Genomic DNA, 22193 nt, shown 5'->3' on the forward strand with positions numbered 1-22193 from the left:
TCTTAAAAACTGTTAGAATTTAATGTTCAGGTAACCCTTTCATAGATATTTTCAAATACTTACACCTAATAGAAGAAACGTAAAAAGGCTGATTAAAAATTCTCTATTTTTTAAGAGTTTTTTTGAACACTTCTATCTCATCTAAATTTTACCTTTCTTGCCTTTTAATTTAAAAAAATGCCGAAGATTTTCAGGGTTTCCTGAAATATCAATTTCAAGTGTTTTTTCACGAGTCCTTTTCTTGAAAATTTACGAGCTATTTAAAAAATTTTCAACGGCACTGCCGTGATAAGTAAAAACGCCGTATAAGCATTTGAATGTTGCCAAATTTCTTCTTTGAAAATAGTTATTTTTGAAGAAAGTTGTGAATATTTCCACTTGAAATTTTCAGACTTTTTAGATCGAATTACTAGCGTAATCCTCTGAAAAATCGGAGGAGAAATATTCACAGATATTCTTGAAATTCCGTGATTTGTCGAGGGAAATATGGCAACCTCTGACGGCTGATGGCTCTTACTTAGTGCGCCAGAGTAGTTGCTAGTGTAGGCCAGTAGCGTGGCGTATATTGCGATATATCGATTGATCTGACATTCAAACCTATGAAAAAGGATCGATAAACAGATGTTTGCAACGAACACCCTAATAATCGATTCTTTGCCACAGTTTCAAACGGGGAAATATCGAAAATCGATCATTCAAGCCTCGCCACTGGTGTAGGCAAAAGTGAATGGAGAAAAATGGTTATAAGAATCCACTTTGGATGAATGGTGTCCATTGCTCAGCAGTATGAACAGATTTTGTGATGAAGCCAGAAAAAATGTGCCTTCAGCTGGAAACCCAAATTTTCGTTGATGTCTATCCAGTGAGAAAATTATTTTGGGATCAACAATACTAATTTAAATTTTTTGGTGCAAAATATACTCTCTGATACTCTCTAAAATATCGGATCAAAGTTTCAAGCTATAATTTTGGCAAAGAACAGACATTCTATGTTAGTGACAGAAGCGAATAAATGAATAAATAATAAATGTGGAAAATCGATGGATTTTATTGTAGAACAAATGTGTTTTAAATATAGGAATTTTCATTAAACAAGTTGTGGAAATTGAATCAATGATGAAGCTGATGGGTTTGAAAGATATATAAATATACCACGGAAATTGCAGCTGTAATTTGGCCCCTAATCCCTGACACAGAGGAAAAATTACACGAAATACTTTTCTCCAGCCCATACAATTTTGATAGCTCTGAAAGAACTCAATTTAGAAAGAAAATATCATCTTGATCTTCGATACAAGATTTGTTTTTGAAGTTACAACCGGGACGGTTTCCATCGTTTTACAAAACTTAAAATTTGGTTATGCATTAAAAATCTAAAGTCTGCGAAAAATAGTATCGCAGGGTTTTCACTGGTATTTTATGATGTAAAATATGATTCCAATAGATCCTCCTCCTTTCATAAACACATTTTTAAATAGGTCTCACTAGGAGGAATAAATCGTATTTCTTATAAAGTAGTAACTTGCTACTTCATCGGGAACTATGGATTCCATCAACCCTAAAAATTTTGTTTGAGATATAACTGGGGCGAGGAATCTTTTTTTTTCTAAAGAAGTGGTTGAAATCACTATACTCCATTATTGAAGGGTACAAGTTTGTTTTTGTATCCACTTCTTAGTGCTGAAACTAGGCACAGAGAAATTCTTGCCTCCCTTTTACCTGCAGCTGGGACTACTGTGTTAGTCCAAATGTTTAATGAGGTCTTGAAAATCTGTGACGTAATATTTTGCTTTGGACCTTACAGTCTCTCGTAATGCAACCCCACCATAACCTGAAATCAAAATGAAATTAGTGTGATAAAAAGTTTAGCATATTTTGACGCATTCGTTACACGAAAACCAAACGTAAGCTCAAAAATTGAATGAGATACGCGGACCTCTCGAAAAATTTTTGAATTGAGTTGGTCTCTTTGATTTTTTACGGTCATGTAAGAATTCAGAGCTTAAAATTGTGGTGGGCAGCAATTTTTTGATGAATTTCGGTCGACTAGTCGTTACAAATAGAGATAAGCAAGATTTTTGCAGCAAATATGAAGGCAGTAGCTCCAACTGAGGGCACTTTTGAAAAAGAAGGAAAAAGTCATATTTTGATCCATATAACAAAACCTGGCAGTCTGGTGGTTTAAATCAAGGACACCCTGTAAATTTACCGAAAAGGGACGAGCGTTTATGCGTTTGGAATAGAGTGAAGACAAAGTAGCCATTTCTATGAAATTGTAGAAAATGTCTTCGAAGAAAATCAGCTGGAAGGTGCGCTGCATGTGTCATAACCAATACCGCACCATATTTTCTCCTTCAAAACACGGAGTAGGAGCTTGTTCATCTTCCCTTGCGCACGTGCTTCGTTAAAGTTTCCAATGAGAGACCGACATGCATGCTACAATAATTAAAATGTCCAAGTAGTTCAAATTGCATAGCGCTCAAAATGAAGGCTTACTTCGTGCCCTGCGCGTCGCGCCATTGGAACACCCATGCAAAACCAGCTCCTTACCAACGACGCCGTAAGAACACACGACTGTTGCCAAATTTTCCCAGGTCAAATGTTCACTTAGAAGGAAAGCAATGCGAGTTTTCTTTCGGAATTTCCGGATATTTAAGATCTAACTACGGATAAAATTTTCTGAAAGAAAGGAGGAAAAACAATCGCAAGTTTTCCAGGGAACCCGCATTTCATCGTAGAAGATTTGGCAACATTTGAATGTTCGTACGGCGTTTTTCCTCGGCACAGGAAAATAGGTGCATGAAAGGAGCTGAGAGGAGAACTTGGAGAAATATAAAGTATTTTCAAATTAGTTCGTGATCGAGGCGCGTTGACGAGGGGATCAGATATGTCATCGGCAGATGTGTAAGTGGGCCGGTTCGCGCCGGCCGCGCCTGCATGGGGTGTTCAAATTAGTCACTCAAAGTTTTCTTAGAGTGCGATCAAAAGTAAAATAATGGAATTCCCGGAAGAGAAGGGGCTCAGTGGCTCAACCAACTACACCTATGTGAGATGAAATTTTGTGCGAAGGAGAATGGGAACAACAGCCTCGTCCAAAATCAACTTTCGCACTGATGAAAATTCCTGAAAGGTAAGGCTGTTGAATCGATTGCGGCTTACGCCGTGCTCTGAAGTTTTTGCGTCTTTGCGTCTTTGCGAGAAGGTGCGGATTTGAGTACGCACATATTATGAGACCGTCGTTGCCAACCTCGTATATTCACGGAGAAAAAAACTTCGTGCGTGGGACCCGAAGCTTATAGATCATATGGATCTCTGAAGTTTTCGGATTGAGCATCTGAACACTTTAGGTCCAGCTGCTGAGGTTTGGATCGCACATCTGAAACTTCAGTTCTTTCATCTGAAGTACTTCAGTTCTTACATCTGAAGTACTTCGGTTCTCACATCTGAAGTACTTCGGTTCTCACATCCGAAGTACTTCGGTTCTCACATCTGAAGTGACAGCTTCAGACAGCCTCGACAGCTAGACCTAAAGTGCAGTGTTCAGATGCTCAATCCGAAAACTTCAGAGATCCATATGACCTAAACTTCGGGTCCCACGCACGAGGTTTTTTCTCCGTGTTCAACATTCATAAACTGAAAGTCGCGTAATAGTACACTGAAAAAAAAGTTATGGGCTATATGGACATACCGTCCTTTCCGGGCTTAGAGGCCGAAAGTTCCGGGTGCTGAAGCCGTAGCTTCGATTGCTCCGGGTGGTACGCCCGGAACTTTCAGCCTCTAAGCCCTGAAACTGGAAGGGTTGTCTATATAGCCTGTAAGTAGGTAGTGCGGGTTACACGGCCGGAGTTTTTTTCCGTGTACCAGCCACAATGGGCCAGGTGCACTGGTCGCAGAATCGTGTTTTGATGCTTGATTCTTGTAGATTTGCTAAGAAAACTAAGATTTTTCCAAATCGCAACGCTCTAAACTCAATACTAACCGAGATGTCGCACTTTGAAAAATTCGGCTTGGGACGTCATCCACCGCGGTAGTGACACCCTTGATTTCTTCCACCTTAGTTTCTTTCGTCAGAAAGACTTATGCCGCAATCACACGCTGAATGTGGAAGCTACATGTGGCTTGAATGTGGAAGTCATCGGCTCGATGCCTGAATTTTGCGCGTGACGCGCAAAATTCAGCAACGATTTTCAGCGACCATCGAATAATGTCGGATTTGCCTGAACTATTCGAATAGATTTGATACACATTTGGATGAAAATAACTGAAATAGTGAAATTTCAGCTGTTGAGCGCTGACTGTTGACCGCCACATTCAGCTGCCAAATTCAGCATGTGATTCCGGCATTTAATTTGCACCGATTACTCAACGCGAAACTTGGATGGAAGCACGGTGGAAGGAACCAAGAGTATATTCCTACCGCGGTGGGTGACGTCATAAACCGACTTTTTCAAAGCGCGATCCCTTGGTTAGTATTGATGGACAGCTCCTCGTATTTTTCGCTGATCTACAAGAGTCAAGTCATCAAAACCCAATTTTGTGACCAGCGCAACTGACCCACTCATGACCATGATGCGAGAGTTCTGAACACTCTTCTAGTATTCTTCGTGTTCGAAGGGTGGGAGGGTGGCTGCCTTTTTTGTCCCATATTTTGACATGTTCATGCTCTTCCCAAATGGCCTGGTTACACGCTCAAATTTCCGTCAAATTCCGATCAAAATGATGACCAAGATGGCGGTCGAGAGTTATCTAGCTTGATGAGTAAAATTAATTAAAACAGCGTGTTAATTGAAATAAGCATGAAATTAGCACGGTTGTGTGGAAATCAGATGAAGGATGAGCCCCACAGTTCCATCATCTACCATCAAATTTTTGCAGGCCGCAGTTTGATGGTAGATGGTGTGCACCAGTCACCATTTGATCGGAAATTGATGGGAATTTGAGCGTGTAACCAGCACAAAATAGGTACTCCAATCGAAAATGCATAAAACATGTTTAAGGATCGCTCCAAACGCTCCATTACACTCATTCTCGTTCCGGCGAAAAATTTGGTGGAATTTTCAAACGGTTATCGCGGAGAGGTCACTGCATGGAAGGAGCCGCGATGTGCTGGGTAAGGTCATAAATCGTTGCGACATTCCGTTTTCCCCGTCGAAATGCAAAACTGAAAACGGAAGACGGAGACTTGGGCAGAATGTCAGAAAAGGAGCGACAGAAGATGAAAGATGAAACGCGCTGACCAAACCACACCCGGTTCCCGTTGGCCGTGGTGAGTCGGTGACACCGCTCGCTGAACCAGCAACCAGCGCTCTTCCGACGTTGCCTTTGACGTTTGTCTCGTTCGTTCGGACACAAGTAGCACAGCACGGCGGAAATATTGAAATGAGATTGCGATCTAATGCAATACAATTGCAATTTTTGTACCATGAAATTGCAATATTTTTACATCATTTTCTCAAAACTCTTACTACTATTCGAACTCTACGGATCCCTGGTAAAAATTGGTAGTAGAATCTGTGTTCCAAAATACCATGAACTCTACGGATGCTATGTTGCATACACGCTGGATTGAAGGCGAACTCCCCATCCGTATAACTAGGTACACACACCAAGGTACCCCTGACCTTAACTAATCGGACTAAATAGGATAACTAATTGGATCGCATAATTTTCCCTTTGTCTTCTTTGTCCATCGCTTTGTCTAACAATTTCAATGATTAGTCCGCAGGAGCGACAAGACGAGCCTTTTTTTTATGGAAATTACTTTAAAATTACAATGAACCCATAGAGAAGAAAAAAACCCATGAAATTCACTTTCAACCTCACAATCGGATCACTAAATTTTCGTGTTTTAGGGCTACCTGCTATGAAAGATTTCTACTGCGAAGACACAATTTGAAATCTGGAACAGATGAGTGATCTCGTACTCACAGTTTCATAAGAAACTCAAAATGGTTACTGTTTCATCGGAGAAAATCTGCAACTGCTTCGGTTTGAAACTACTCACAACTCATTTCTTTGGGAAACGTGACTTCATCCGTTTCTGTTGAATTCAATCCGTACCCATTAATAAAGACGACGGTTTAAAAGCAAGTTTCAAAGACCCATAAAAAAATTGTGAGAAATCATGTTTCAAGAGACCCTTTTGGATGACTTTTCAAATAAAATTTACGTCTGATGCAATGTGTGTATAAAGTCTTTCGGGAAAATTTTGACATTTCTTCAAATATTTAAAGCTTTTCCTTTTGTTCACTCGAGCGGTATCTCGTAAGTTTTACGAAACAACAAAAAAAAAAACTGAAGAGGGTTTTCTGGAACATAAAATTGGACACGTTTACATGCTGAAAGGAGCCATGTAGGGATAAAAAAAAAAGAAAATGAAAATATTTAGTGTATTGTACTCATCTTTACATAATTCCTCTTGGCAAAAGTACGTCCAATTTCAACAGTTTCCTAGGACTATGTTGTAGTATACTGCACAATTTTTGACACTTTATCGGCACTATGAACAGTTAATTTCTGTACAGTTAAAACTTTTTCGACAACCTTTTCGACAACCTTTTCGACAACTTTAGCTGATCGAGGGAACGAGAGTCGTGATAAAAACTGCGCCGGCGCGGCTATCTTACCACTGAATTTTTAACTTTTCCATACCAGTTCAGTCACCTGAAGATGGGCGGCCTGGCCGAAATGGCCATTGTGCGTAAAGAATAGTAAAAAAGTCAGTCATCCAACTATAATCGGTTGTCGAAAAAGTTTTATTCGTACAGAAATTAAGTTTTATAGGAGCTGTCTTTTTGATATTAACGAGTTTTTATACAATTTCTACAACTCCTTTTTAACGGTCATTGTTATTGGGGCAGGATTGCATGACTAGATCTCCACCCTATCCTGATAGACGTCCCCTATTCCAAAATAAAACCGAAAGAAAATAGGAGCTACTGCGAGAAGGAAAACACTGACGAACCATTTTAGGTTCCCAGCATTCATTTATGGTCAAGTATGTCAGACACCCTGCACATGTGTATCGATGACCGAGTCATGCCGGCGACTTTAGAGCGAGAGCAACAAATGACGATTCCTTTGCGAAAGAAGTCATTAAAACAGGTGGAGGGGGAAGACAAGGGGGGAGAGAAGGGGGAGATGTCATCTTTGCTCTCTCGTCCAGAGACATCAACTTTGAGCTTGTCTGAATCGAGCAGGATTCCAACAGCGGATCAAACAAGCTCGGTGTTGTCAGACCAGTCGAATGGCTCACCTCCACGTGCCGCAGTGTCGTGTTTTGATTAATTTTTACTGGTTGGCAAAAAATGATGACGTCCGGCGAAGTCGAGCTCACTACATCCGACGTCAAGATCCGGATGCACCCTACCCTCGGTGCTGGAAATTAAGAATGAGGGCTGTCGCTATGGGCCTGAGGTGGCCGATTAATGATATTCAATCGTTTTTTGGCAGAAGAATGTCTGCCTCGAGACTCGGAATTTTTCGATCAGAATGTTGCTTTTCACCTGTATCGGTGCAAACATGAGCAAATGTGTGCTTACACGCTCAAAATCATAGTAAATACAGAAAAAAAGTGAGTGCTGAGCCTTAACTGTTTGGATGAAATGGAGCCAGCTACTATGGCAGTATAGTGCTGAGCCCTACAACTTTAGGGTTCAGCCCTATGGACTGCAGGTCTCAGCACTACACTGGAAAAAAAAACACGTTGTATCTAGAGTCCAGACTCTTGAAAACATCGACAAGAAAAAGGACTCTCGATTCAATCAGATTTAAGCTTGAATCAAGAACCAAGCCTCTTAATTTGAGCTTAAATCCGATTGAATCAAGAGTCCTTTTTCTTGCCAATGTTTTCAAGAGTCTGGACTCTAGATCCAATGTGTTTTTTTTCCAGTGCACTGCAATATTAGCTGGCTTCATTTGATCTAAATAGTTAGAACTCTGCACTAAGTTGTTTTTCCCGTAAAGACAACTAGTAAAAAGTATTTTCCAATAACTCTTAGAAAATATTGAATAATTATGTTTCAGAGAATCATTCTTCAGGAGCAGTCTTGTCAGGAGTGCTAGGATGCTTCAGCACCCCAGAAATTCTGATGGGTGGCTCAGGGGCCCCCCAAAACATCCCCATATAAATATACATAAAATTGTACGGAACGGACGTTGGAAAATAATTTTCGCAATTTTTCCAGTGAATTCGGTTTTTATCAGAGGAAATTTGGCAACGTTTGAAGGCACATACAGCGTTCTTCCTTAGCATTGTAGGATGCAATAATCTCTATTTCGCTGCATACATTGATTGCAATCCTCCGGATTTTTTTTTTTTTTTTTTTTTTTAATTTTTTTTAAAGAACCTCCAGATTTGAGGGAATTTTTAATGATTGAAATGCTACTTCATGTTTCTTGCCTTACCTATGAAAGCATCCGCAGGGGGCGCCGCCTCCAAGTCTGTGCTCCCGTCTCCGATCATAATGACCGTCTTGTAGTTATGTTGTTTTTTCAAAAGACCAACGACCTCCGCTTTGCCGCCGTTTTTAGACGTCGGGCAGTTGTGATCGAATCCTTTGTAGTTACCTGAAACACACTACTCCCCATTAGAAAGGAAAAGGAAAATTGGCTTTCGCCTGACGGAGAAGTTTTAGATGTCGGAAATTTGAGTCATATCGTTTTGTCTGAATTTTGTCGTAAGGAACTACTATAGTTGAGGAGATATGTACAAAAAACGGACTAGGTACACGGAAAAAAATAGTTCTGTTCACAGGGCCCCTGCACTTCTTTTGTAAAGTTACAGAAGCTTCCGTTACGAGGACAGAGTAGGTACTCTGTTCCCACGACCGAAGTTATGTTCTCACAACAGAAAAATTCTGTAAGTTTAACAAAAAAACTGCAGGAGCCCTGTGAACAGAAGGTTCTGTCGTCAACACCATCTATTTTTTGTGTTAGCAAAATCGCGCATCTAAAAAATCAGCGATTGAATATTTCATTATGGTACCGGTTTGATACATTATCCGGTGTTAGCTGGGGTCAAAAAAGTTAGGTATATCCTCAAGTTTAAGTTGGCATGATTAAAATACAGAAAAATATTGTTGGAAATGTGAAATAACAGAAATAAAATAGGTGTAATCGGACCATTTTTGAATAGAGCGACTGATTTTAGGAGTACCTAAGTTTTTTGCTGTTTAAATGTCTGATACTTGGGCCGTTTTGTGCATAGAATCACTTTTAACCTATGTGGGATGCAGTTAGGGGTTTCTAAAGAAAAGCAAAGAAAAATTGAAAAAAAAAGTCAAATATTTTTTTTAAAAAAAATGTATAAAAAAATTGACAATTTTTCTACTTAATAATGACAATATGTATAATCCGAAAAGTTTTTCTCCGCAAAAACGTGCCGACTCCGCTCGGGTCGTTTTTGCACCAAACTCCTCAATTTCTAGCTCATTTTAAAAACTAAGTTTACTCTTAATGCTTCTGTGCAGGCACAGATGCTTTTTCTTCTCCTTCGTCAGAAAACTTTCGAAATTTTCGTCAGGTTGACACAAGAACATGGTCTTCTCAAAATGTAAAACGAGTCTCAAAAGGAGAAGAAGGGGACAAAGCGTTATTGCTCCTTCCAAAATTTGTGTGATGTAATCAACTGTCGGTAAAATAACCAGAACAACAGAACAACATGCTAAGGTTAAAGTACCAAGAAACACACGATGACCAACCTTCTTCGTCGAAGAGAATTTCATTCGCGTAAATGTTCTCGATGGGTATGTTGAGGCCTTTAGCTATAGGCTCCACAATTACTCTAAAGCCACCAGTGACTAGATAAACCCTAGTCCCTTGTTTATGCAATCGCTCAACTAGATCTCTGCAACAAAAAAACATGCACTAGATTTCATGAAAGTTCGAAACTTTGAAATGAAAAGACCACGAAGAGAGAAAGAATGAGCTTATTTCGTCTTATTTTTGAACGACAGACTGAAACAGATTGAGGAATGCATTTACAATCGTTATTGAAACAACTATTTTCCTTAGGGCAACCTTTTGGTTTACATTATCGGCTAGTATATTATTACAAAACGGCAATTTTTACAAAACTTGAGCATAGTTTAACAGTTTTATTTCGGAAATAGACTCGTTAATACTCGTATCTCCGCCAACGAAGAAGTGGGCGCGACGCTGATCACGGCGCCTGGATGCAACTATTCGTACATTGCGGATGCCTGTGTTGCATACGCCAATAAATTAAGAAGATTTGGCCTTCTTTGTGTCGTGCACTTACTAATACGAGTAATGGACTACCTGTTTAAATTAGGAGCTACAATTTCTAGCTCGTTTTAGAAACAACCCATGTGCCATTAGTTCCGTAAGCAGATAGATATTTTTACGTTAGAGCCAGAAATCGTAGTTTTTTATTACAAAATGCAGACCAATTTTAAGTCAGAATAGTGCTATGAATGTTGAAGGCAAGGAGGGTGGTCCTGGGCTTCATTCGTGGCTATTAATGGAAAGAAAAGTGCCAAAAGTGACTAAAATACATCTTAATCATATAATATTCCTCTTATAATGACATCTTGAGCGCATAACTTAAGTACATTACACTGCAGTATTTATTTTATAGCTTGCTACTCTTGCCGCTACCAAAGTTCTCGATTTAGTAGGCTAAAAGGGAACTCTGGTTTTGTCTACGTTTAACAGTGTCATTAAAAAAAAAAAAAAAAAAAAAAAAAAAAAAAAAAAAAAAAAATCGTGACTTTAAATCTATTTTACTTCCTGACGTGAAATAAGTTTCTCCTATTGACATCGATTTACAATAATAGTTATTTTTTGTTGACTTTCGATCAAGGTTTGATCCAATACAGATTTTACTCACTTGATGCCCTGAGAATATTTTGGCGGACGATTGCTTAAAAAGTTTTGGATGGTCGAAAAACTTGGGTTGATAATGCCCAGCCTTTTACTCAAGGAAGTCCGGAAGTCCATAGCTCCACCCATTGCCTGAGAGGTTCTGAAAATTACGCCCAAATAAAAAGAGAAAAATATCGCGGAGGATTAATTTTTGACGAGAATGAGATTTTTCAAAATTGAGATGTCTTACATTTCAAACTGTGAAGAAAAATTGAAACAAATACACTTGCCTATACAGTTGGACCTCCAACGTTATCTCTATCTTTAAAATCTGATTATGAAAAAAAACCTTAAGCAAATATATTTGTTTTCTTACAGTATACCAACGATACAATCCGATCATTTATTATAACCAATTCTGGTCCTTCATTGCCTGTATATACTCACGTAGTGCATTTCATATCAGGGCCGGATTTACCTACTTGCCGCCCATGGGCCGCCTGTATTTTGCCGCCCCCTTCTCATTTGTTTTGAAACATCAATAAAAACCATCAAGTGAACGCGCCGGAGGAGGAAGGGTGCATAAGACGCGTTTACCTGCTCGTGTTGGATACATTTCAAAAGTTGCAAAATTTCACGGAACTTGACGTGAAAGTTAAGTTCCGTAAACCTATCTCTGTGTGGACAAGGTCCTCCATTTATAAGAAATGAACCAAAAAATTATGAAAGAACAAACATAAATGTGGTTTAATAATCTTAACTGCGCCGCGCTGCGCTGATCGCACTGTGTTTGGCGCAATGCGAGAAGTATTCCTGCAGTCTTGTAGGCGCTATGCGTTTCACGCCAACCGCTCCTGACCGCACTGTGTTTGACGCGATGCGTGAAGTATTCATGCAGTCTTGTAGGCGCTAATATGTGTTACATGCCGACCGCCAGTTCGACCACACCCGAACCCAGAATGAAGTCAGGATTGACTGTTAATTACTGGGAAAATCGTATCGATTTTGGTGTAAAAAGATGTGATCAAAGGATTCTATTAGAAGAGAAATAAAATCCTTTACTGCAAGTAAGCTTATGTTATCACGACTAATATTTTACTTGATGTAACGCGGTAATAACTCGCTTCCTAGACGCAACAAGTTTTTCTTTCAATGCAAGAAACCTACAAGACTATTTTACATCTGCGACGTCGAAGACAAATTTGTTGTGCGAAAGGTATCGGTTTATTTTACATTGTTAGCATTGATAGAGGCTATGTTATCATTCCGATCCACTCTTTCATGGGAGGGCATGTTTAATGATGAAGCAGCTTAATCAGTTTATGATAAGTCATCGTTTGCTAAAGATTAATAACCATTGCTAAACATTGCTAACATTTGCAAAAGATTAATAACCCTGAGAGAACATTAATGGGCAGGTAACTCACCAAAAACATGTTCTAAAGATTTACTCTCTTTGACCACAATGCTCATAAAATTGCAAATGGAAATACTTACAGTTGGGTCACTTCTTCAAACTTCCCGCAGTGTTTGGCCAATTCATCTATGGCTTCCTCTTGGATCACAGTTGAATCAACATCGAAGCAAACAGCGTCTGCGCTCCTCAGAAGTGACTTAATACTTTCTGCACTCATCCTGGCAGTAAAAATCCTCCCTGTTAAGTTCACAGAAAAATTCAGGGAAATGATTGAGGTGACTGAAGGCCACTGAAGTGGCGAGGTTTTCGGAGTCAGAAAGAGGGTTGTATGCAGAGGTGCAAAATTTCATGAAATTTTGTAAAATGTTAAGAAAATTTGTAAAACTTTGGCAGTCGACTCAGAATATCATGAAACGCCCGGACAGTGAAATCTTAATTTTGAAGAACTTTTTGGAAACTTTTTTGGTCAAATTTCGAGGCCTCTTCATGAATTCTCATCAAATTGTTGCAGGTTATACACACAGCTCTTGTAACATCACTTTCCATGCTATTTAACTCTCCAGCGAAACGGATTCCATTCGAAAATTTATTTTGAAATTTATGGCTACATTCATTATCGGCGTGCTAGAAAGTCGGCTGCAAGCAGAATCTGCGTAACTTCATGACATGATGACCAATTTCTATTTTTTTTTTCTTTAAAAAAAAAACCGTGGAATCTTTTGTACTGAAACTTCACGAGTATGTTTTTTTCAGAATTTCAGGTACATTCACAGAAAATTTAAAAGCGTTATAATTCACAGTGTTTGATTAGAGAAACGATCAAACATGGGAAGAAATTAGGCAGTATGGAGTTTGGATGATCTTGATTGATGCCGCTCACATCTAATTTGGTGCAAATTTACATGAGAGTTAATACGGCCTTTGATAGTAGCAAACGTTTTCAACAGACCCTCCATAGTTTTATAAACACGGCAACAGGAGTGATTTTAGACCAGTAAAAGGGCTTTGCACCGCAAAAAATTACGTGGCGAGAAAAACGACGAGCCTCGCCTCCGCCGCACCGTGGTGGGAAGAAATGTGGGTTGGATACGAGCGTATAGAAGGCAGCGAGAATAATAGCGATTTAGAGCGAGAAAAAAAAAAACGGAGCGAAGAGCGAAATAGAACGAAAATAATAAATACGGCGGAAATGAATACATTAAATAAACGAGGGCTACGCATGCGGAACAACAGACGATAAAAAAAACGAGCGGAACGATGAAAAAGCGAACACTAGCCGAATGAAAGAAGCGAAATAATTAGGAATTGAATGCGACCGAAAGGCGATTTAAATAAAAATAGACATGTGGCGCGAATATTAATAGAAAAACGAGCGGCGATTAGAAGAAGTTAATGAAAATAATTGAAATGGAAAAATTTAATAGAAAAATTGCGAATTGTAAGCGAATGAGCGAAAAATGGAATAGCGCGAATGAAATACACGAGCGAATAGATTAGCGCAATTAAATTGAATTGAATTGGGTAAAAAACGGGGGCGTCCGAGCGAATAATAGGTAGCACGAAACGAGGCGCAAATAGAAAACTAGGCAGGGCGAATTATAGAGCGAGCGAAGCGAGCGAAAGGAGCGAATAAAATTAAGAATAGGCGAATCAGCGAATGTTAGGAGAACCAAATAAAATTTCGAAGTTAAATTTAGAAACATGGAAGCGCGAAGCGAAGCGACGAAAATTTGCGGACGATAGTATGGCCGAATATAGAATAGAAGTGAGCGATGCGAAAAGATAAAATAGAATTGCTGAAATTTGAACACATCGAGCGAATAGAGAAGGCGCGAATTAGAAAAAATAATAGTATGACGCGAAATGCGAAATAGCGAATATAGGGAATAGAACGAAGAGGAATTAAATAGAAAAATAAGCGAATTAGAGAAGTAGAACGAAATTAGAAGATGGAGCGGAATAAGCGCGGCGAAAGAATCCGGAATTTGCGGCCGAATTAGAGCGATAATATCGCGAATGCGAATGACGCGAAAATTTAGAAGGGCGAATTATAAGCGAAAAGCGAATATGCGAATAGAAGAAGTCGGACACGAAATTTTTGGCTAAAATTTCAAATTTTCATGTTTATCTCGTCTCAAATTCAATTTCAAGGGGTGATTTTACAAGGGAATTTCACGAAAAAACCAATGAAATCGCTCTTAAACTCTATTGTTTTGTATATACGAAGATATAAGCTTTCAAAGTTTCCAAATTTTGTCCGATCTCTCCCATTGACTCGATCCACTGTGCGCCGTCGCGCTGCACAGCATCGCATCGCCCAGAAGACAAGAGAAATTAGAGTGCCTTCAAATGTTTGTGTATGCAACATGGCCAACTGAAGAACACGAATAGTTGCGTCCGAGCTTTATCATTTCGGTTGTCTAAATTGGACGTATTTATGCTAAAAGGAACTAAGTGCATAGGGTTTGCGTGAAATATAGTTCCTTGTGGCATAACTACGTCCAATTGTCTCTTTTTTATGTTATTTTGCTTTTTATAGTGAGAGTTAACGCCTCAACGCTGAATACAACCCTAAAAACTATTTTGAGTGGGCGGAAAATTAAGGTACTTTTTCTCGGCAAAACTGCACTTCTTTTTGAGAGAATTTAAGAAATTCCCAACATTTTAAAACTTCCCACGGGGCTGACGCGATGACTCACGATTAGCTTCCTCTCAGTGGCGTGGCGTACTTTGCGATCTATCGATATTTTCCCATTTGAAGCTGTGGTAAATAATCGATTATTAAGGTGTTCGCTGCGAACACCCTGTTTAACGATACTTTTCCATGGGTTTAAATGACCGACCAATCGATATATCGCAAAGCACGCCACGCCACTGCTTCTTTCTGTATTTTCAGGCCTGTTTTTCCCGACACGAATATCACGTAATTACTTGGGCGATGTATTGTGTTTTTGCCGGAATTACCCAGGGCCGGATTTACCTACTTGCCGCCCATGGGCCGCCTATATTTCGCCGCCCCCTACTCATTCGTTTTGAAACATCAATAAAAAACATCAAATGAACGTGCCAGTGGGGGAGGAGTGCATAAGACGCGTTTACTCGTGTTGGACACTTTTTTGGGAAAGCCCTGTCAACACTACTAGCAAAAGTTCACGGAACTCGGCGAGAAAGTTAAGTTTCGTAAACCTATCTCTGAGTGGACAAGGCCTTCCATTCATAAGAAATGAATGAAAAAACTATGAAAGAACAATCATAAATGTGGATCAATGTTTCAACTTCCGCCGCCGCGCGGACCGCACCGTTTTGGCGCAATGCGTGAAGTATTCCCATAGGCTTGTAGGCGCTAATATGTGTTACATGCCGACCGCCGCGCCGAGGGCCTCTCATTTTCATCGCAAGTCCTAGTCATCATTTCTCTCTTAGTTCTAGGCCAAATTGCGTCTTTGGTTTCTCTCTTAACTCGACTGATTATAGGTGCTGTCTTTTGTATCACTGAAAGACGACAAAATTAGAAATTACATTACTCTCGGGAAATGAGAGATTTTGTCGCCTTTTCTCGTTTGTAATTTTTATTTCTAAATCCGATTTTTTTATACCTACATGTAAAAAAAAATTGGCCACCCTCTAAATTTGCCGCCATGGGCCGTGGCCCATGTGGCCACCCCCTTAATCCGGCCCTGGATTTACCTTTTAATTTCGAACAGCTACTTCCGTGATAATTTAGAATATATGGACCGCATGTAACAGAGAGGAACCAAGCCGCATCAGCTACTGCCAAATTTAACCGAGCAATTTAATTTTCTAGGAGAAAACTTTTGTGCGGATTCCTTTGAAAATTTTAAGAAATTTGCTTCGTACTATGTAGACAATTCACTGAAATTTGCACGAAAATCTGCACAACCGTTTCATGTGAAGAATTAAATTGCCCAATTAAACCTGGTAATAGCGGATGTGGCTTGCGGTTCCTTTCTGTTTATCGCGGTCCGTTTGTATTATTGCCGATGATACGTTATGATCCAGTTTAATTAAAAAGAATGGGGTGGGATGAACATGAGCGTTGTGTATTATAAATCGTAAAATTAAATATGTTTTTAGGGGTGCAGACGGTGTAGAGCATATGTGGATCCAGCAATTTGGCAACGCTGGAGTTCCTCCATTTAAACCTATGTTAAATTATCGATTATTGTCGACGCAACTGGCCCCTCCGAGAGTCGATACATTTCCATAGGTTTAAATGGAGAGAAGGCAATGTTGCCAATTTGCTGGACCCGCCAATGGTGCAGAGTACGTTCGCGCGTGTTAGCCCCGATTAGCACGTGACTTGAGGAAATCCGTCACCTCGTGAGAAAATATCTTTTATTAATCATATTATTTCGTTTGGAGAAAAAGAGGGCAAAGGAAAAACGCGCTGATTTTAGTAACTTATTTCCGTCGTTTATTTTCCGTTTTAACGTTAATGAAACGTAAAATTACATGAAAAATTCGAAGAAAAATATTTGCAAATTTTCCCGAGAATTCGTAATTTACCCTAGGAAATTTCCTAACGCGATTGACTTTGCTACTATTCTGCCATGCTGAGGAAGATCGCCGTATGAACCCTTAGGCGTTGCCAAATTTCCTACGGTAAATTACGAATTCTCGGTAAAATTTGCAATTATTTTTCTTCGAATTTTTCATGTAATTTTTTTCGCAATTCACATAAATTTTCTAAAAATTCAAGTTAAAATACGCACTGCTTTCCTCAAAAATAAACATTTTATCGAAGGAAAGATGGCAACTCTCGAATGTTCATCAGCGTTTTTCCTTAGCACGGAAAAAAACACATTGGATCTAGAGTCCAGACTCTTGAAAACATTGACAAGAAAAAATACCCTTGATTCAATCGGATTTTTGCTTGAATCAAAACGAAATCCGCTTAAATTAAGAGGCTTGGTCCTTGATTCAAGCTAGATTCTGATTGATTCAAGAGTGCTTTTTCTTGTCGATGTTTTTAACAGTCTGGACTCTAGATCCAATGTGTTTTTTTTCCAGTGTAGCACGGTAGAATTCAGCGGTGCACCTTTTGCAGTGGCGTGGCGTGAATTGCGATAAATCGATTTTTATGACATTTAAACCTATGGAAAAGTACCGATGAACAGGGTGTTCGCAGCGAACACTTCAATAATCGATTCTTTACCATAGGTTTAAATGGCATAACAATCGATATATCACAATGGACCACTAGACAAGGTACGAATTTAAGCATTCTGATACATGTTTCTTAACCAGAATTTTACGTAAAACACGATTCTTACAGCGAAAATTACTGAAACCAACTTTTAAATAAGATATTAACGTTTTTATTACACATTTGTTACGAGGAATTTGAACTGCCCGCTGACAAGAAACTCAAAGCTCTACGTGAGTCAAATCGCGCACTACAATGGTTTCAACAAGCTTCTCAATCGAGTAATATTCATTTCCCACCACGTGTTGCTCAAACTATAAGCAATTTGCTACAGCTGAGCCAAAGCGTCAAGATTGAGGTTGCCAGATTTTTATATCGTAGAGACTGTCATGATAACGTTTAGCGCGCGATGTGAGTCACGTAGAGCATTGAGTTTTCATGAGCGGGTGGTTTGAATTTACGCATCAAGAATCATTAAATATCTTCGTAAGGAGTTGATTTCGGTAATTTTCGTTGTGCGCATCGTATTCTAAATGAAATTTTGGTTATGAAACGTGTATCAAAATGCTGAAATTCGCGCCTTGTCTATTAGTCCATTCACGCCACGCCACTGACCTTTTGAGGAGCCGCATTTTTCGGCTCGCGTGGACCTGGAATTTTGAAACGGGAGCAAATGATCGAAAGGAGACTCACCGTTGGAGCCTTTGCGGAGCTTCGGTGAGGACACGTTGATAACCGGTGTTCCGAATCGACGGGTGTTTTCCTCGACTGATAAACCGTTTATCGTCAACGTTGCCTCTAATCTCGGTCCTTATCACCAAGCGCCAGATAACAGATTTCGACCGCGTTGTCTCGGGGAACTTGGCTACAGTTTAACTCGAACTACGACCACTTCAGTATCAATGCGCGACTCTTCAATCGCACTGTCCAATACTGCCGTGCTAAGGAAGTACGCCGTATGAACATTGAGACGTTGCCACGTTTCCTCCGATTAAAACCGAATTTACTAGAAAAATTGTGAATATTATTCTCCGAAATTGTCGGACAATTTTGTTCGCAATTTGATCTAAAATATCTGAAAATTTCAAAGAAAAATATGCATGACTTTCCTCAAAAATACTGTTTTATCCGGGGAAATTTGGCAACTCTCGAATGTTCATACGGCGTTTTTCCTTAGCACGACAGTATATTGCATCGTGAAATGGGCACTAACGATCAGACGGTAATTTAAATTGATAACATAATTTGGCTTGCGTTTTGCAAAAAGAACCAAGAGAATTCCAATGTCGCTGAGATTGTGCAACTTTTTTCACCTTGCAAATATTAACTGATCATCTAAACAAGTTTGATCTTTACTCCCGATAAACTATGGATTCAAGACGAAAATTACCTTTGTAAGTTTCATTTTTTGCATGGCTTCGGTAATTATTTGCAAAGAATGTAAGCTGCACAATCTTGGCAACATTGGAACGCTCTAGGTTCCTTTTTGCAAAATGCAATCCATTTGAGGAGTGGAGCTGTGGAACAGTATGACTCTGCCGACAAAAGGAAAATATTCACTTTTAGAGTGTGATGAGAGTAAAAGGTAGTAAAAACTTCTTTCAGGAATGTCCAACGGTTTCGGAGTGAAGATAAAATTTGCGAGGAGAAGTTTTGAAACGTCGAAATGTCGTCACGTGGTCGGATCTCAAAGACGAGAAATGAATCAAGTGACTAATTCTGTCGTGCTAAGGAAAAACGCCGTATGAACATTCGAGAGTTGCCAAATTTCCCCGGATAAAACACGTATTTTTGAGGAAAGTCATGCATATTTTTCTTTGAAATTTTCAGATATTTTAGATCAAATTGCGAACAAAATTGTCTGAAAATTTTGACGAAAAATATTCATAAGTTTACTAGGAAATTCATGTGTTATCAAAGGAAATTTGACAACGCCTGAAGGTTCATATGGCGTTCTTCCTTAGCACGGCAGAATTGATGGGCGGTTTTGTAGGGATTTTGCCTCTGAGGTTTGTGCTGATTGTTCGGGGCAATATTTTATATTTTGTTCTCCGAAGTATAATTATAAATAATCTATGAAGTTTTGAAAATGATATTGCTGCACCGGTGAGAGGCTCATTCATCATCCTCTATGAAAAAATTAATAAAGAACTCAATATTTATCTTTATTCCATATGAGTCCCACACTGAAAAAAAATTCTCGGCGTTTTTACCAAGGTCCGTTGGTACCTTTACCATCTCACTTTTTTACCAATTATTGGTAATTTTACCAAGACTGACGAGTAAGCTTACCTAAAAACCGGTATTTTTACCGTTTTTTCCAGGTAACAATACCACTCTTATTGGTAATCAATTCCCGGTAACTTCGCCATTTTATCTCGATAATTCTACCACAGTCGATAAAAAATATTGGCGTTTTTACCAAGGTCCAGTAAAATTGCCGAGAAAGTTCAATAATTTTACCCAGCTTTCTCGGTAAAATTACCAATTCCATAAATGGTAATTTTACCAAGAAAATACTGGGATTAAATAGAACCCTGAATTCTTGGTAATTTTACCCTTTTCTTAGTAAATACACCGAGATTTTTTTTTCAGTGCATATTACCTAGAAAAATGCTTTTAAGTCTTGAAAATCCCAATCCTGTTGGATGGAGCGAGCCTGTGACCACAGATCTCGTGACGCAACCTTGGAACCGCCCCTATCTTTAACCACCAGCGTTGCGTAACTGCTGCGTCCCAATTTGAGGTTATGTCTCAAAAGTTTGCGTCGAGGTTAAAATGCGTATTACCGACACGAATTCTTTTACTTCAAACCGAAACAAAAATTAATATTCTCAAACCACTAGGTAACGACACTACGCTTTCTTATAATGAAAATCCTAAAAGCAGAACACAATTACAAGTCAAATGATGTCACGGGGTACACGAGGGGACACAGACACAGTTAGAATGGCGGCCATACTGTTTGTTGACTCTGTATCCAAGTACGCAAGCAAATGATATCAGTGCTTGGAGCCAATAGAAAGGTTTAATTACGCTTTACAGCTTCGAGCTGCCTTTGGGAAAGAAGAAACAAATTTTTCTAGCAAAGCTCGCTGTACGAGATCGAGCATGAATCGAGTGGCTTTTCAAGGGTTCAGTGTTTCTGCTATCATTAAGTCTGTCATTCAAAGGAAAAACACCGTATGAGCTTTCAGGCGTTGCCAAAATTCCCTTCATAAAGTACGGATTTCTTGATAAGTTTATGAATATTCTTATTCCAATTTTATTGTAAATTTTTTTCGCAAAACCACCCAAAGATCCAAGAAATTTCAAGGAAAAAAAGAATACTTCTTTTCAAAAATTAAAATTTTATCGGAGGAAATTTGGCAACACTCGAATGTTCATACGGCGTTTTTACTTAGACTCAGACTAGGGGGTAGGGGGACGAGTGCAGGAGGTAACAAACGGCATAAGATTATCGAGAAAGACGAGTGCATATGTTAAAAATTACTTGGAGTCTCATACGGCTTAAAATATTTTTATAACGATACTGTGGGGCTAGGGGCTGAATTTTGAGTTTTGTAGGTCAATTTTCTTTCCAATACTACTTTGGTGCAAGATTTGCCAAACTCATCAATATTTCGATTTTGCTAAATTGTCTTTTGGATCATCCGTCAACCGGAACCTTTCATTTTTATACCCAAACATCACGACTCAATGTTTTCAAACATTTTGTATTCAATGCTGGGGACTCTCTCCTTCTAATTTCTATTTTTATAGGAATCGAATTCGGGTGGAGATGAAAAGATTGCCATACTAAAGCAGGCTTGTTTCTGGAGCACAGAAATTTCACTGGACTAGAAATTGCGTGGAAGTTTGAGCGAAGATCACTTTTGATAACACATTGGACTACAATAATATGCAGCAGAGCTAGGCTACATATCTAGCTGTTCTGCAAAAAATCAAGAGAAAAATGGGATTTCCGTCAATTATTTAGCTCCCTGAATCATTTCAATTTTACAAAAACAAACAAAAAAGTCCAAGGTGAAAATTTCTCATGTGAAAAACTTGACAAGTACTGGACAAACACCCGTTAAAAATAAGATTCAAGAATTGCGACTTGCGAGACGATCAGAAGGTGTTCTAAGGCAGATGAAAAATGCCTTCAGTTCCGCGTGATACCACATTAGACGCAGCAGTTGAATTGCCACACGCCTAACCATACAGGGTGGTCCCGAAGTCCTTTCCACTCCCTCTAACTGTCTATCTATGGAACCATTTTTACAAAATATTGCCCTACGATTGTCGATAAGATAAATGCAATTCAGAAACTTATATATAATACATATAAAGTCGCTTTACAACGCACTCTGGCGTTCTACGACACCCAAACGCCACATATGCCTGTCTTCCCAGAGGTTATCGGGCAACTGACACCGCAACATCTTTTCGTCAACGCCCTGCCGCCAACCCTTTTTCGGGGACGTCCCCGTCGCCTCTTCCCAGGTGGTACCCAATCCAAAACTTGTTTGGGCAACCTCTCCTCCGACATTCTTTGCACATGTCCATACCAGCATAACTGCCTGGACATGACGTCGTGCACGATATCTTTCTCAACCTTCATCACCTGGCGAATTCTCTCATTACGGACACGGTCCCGTCTCGAAATGCCGGCAGATCGCCGCCAAAAATCCATTTCAGTTGCCCTCAACATTTCTTGCGTTCTTTTCGTCAAAGGCCACACTTCACTACCATAGAGCACGATACTTTTAACGATGGCGTCATATATGCGGTGCTTGT

At 39.4% G+C, this 22193-nt stretch overlaps 1 protein-coding gene across 3 annotated transcripts; it reads right to left on the reverse strand.

Annotated features, from left to right (window-relative positions):
- Window positions 1–1028: 1028 nt before the first annotated feature.
- On the reverse strand, window positions 1029–20380 carry LOC109038386 (phosphoserine phosphatase). Of its 3 annotated transcripts, XM_072304983.1 has the most exons (7): window positions 20017–20379; window positions 18105–18293; window positions 12325–12481; window positions 10853–10987; window positions 9702–9847; window positions 8407–8568; window positions 1029–1831 (listed from the first exon to the last, which is right to left on the reverse strand). In XM_072304983.1, exons 3-7 carry the CDS (start codon window positions 12459–12461, stop codon window positions 1740–1742), a joined length of 672 nt encoding a protein of 223 aa, XP_072161084.1. In that variant the 5' UTR covers window positions 12462–12481; window positions 18105–18293; window positions 20017–20379; the 3' UTR covers window positions 1029–1739. The 3 variants fall into 3 exon arrangements, with proteins under 3 accessions (XP_072161084.1, XP_072161086.1, XP_072161085.1); XM_072304985.1 differs by lacking the exon at window positions 18105–18293 and having other exon boundaries at window positions 20017–20380; XM_072304984.1 differs by lacking the exon at window positions 20017–20379 and having other exon boundaries at window positions 18105–18302.
- Window positions 20381–22193: the final 1813 nt, after the last annotated feature.

The sequence above is a fragment of the Bemisia tabaci genome, chromosome 10 (genome assembly GCF_918797505.1).
Source record: "Bemisia tabaci chromosome 10, PGI_BMITA_v3".
Lineage (NCBI taxonomy): Eukaryota > Metazoa > Arthropoda > Insecta > Hemiptera > Aleyrodidae > Bemisia > Bemisia tabaci.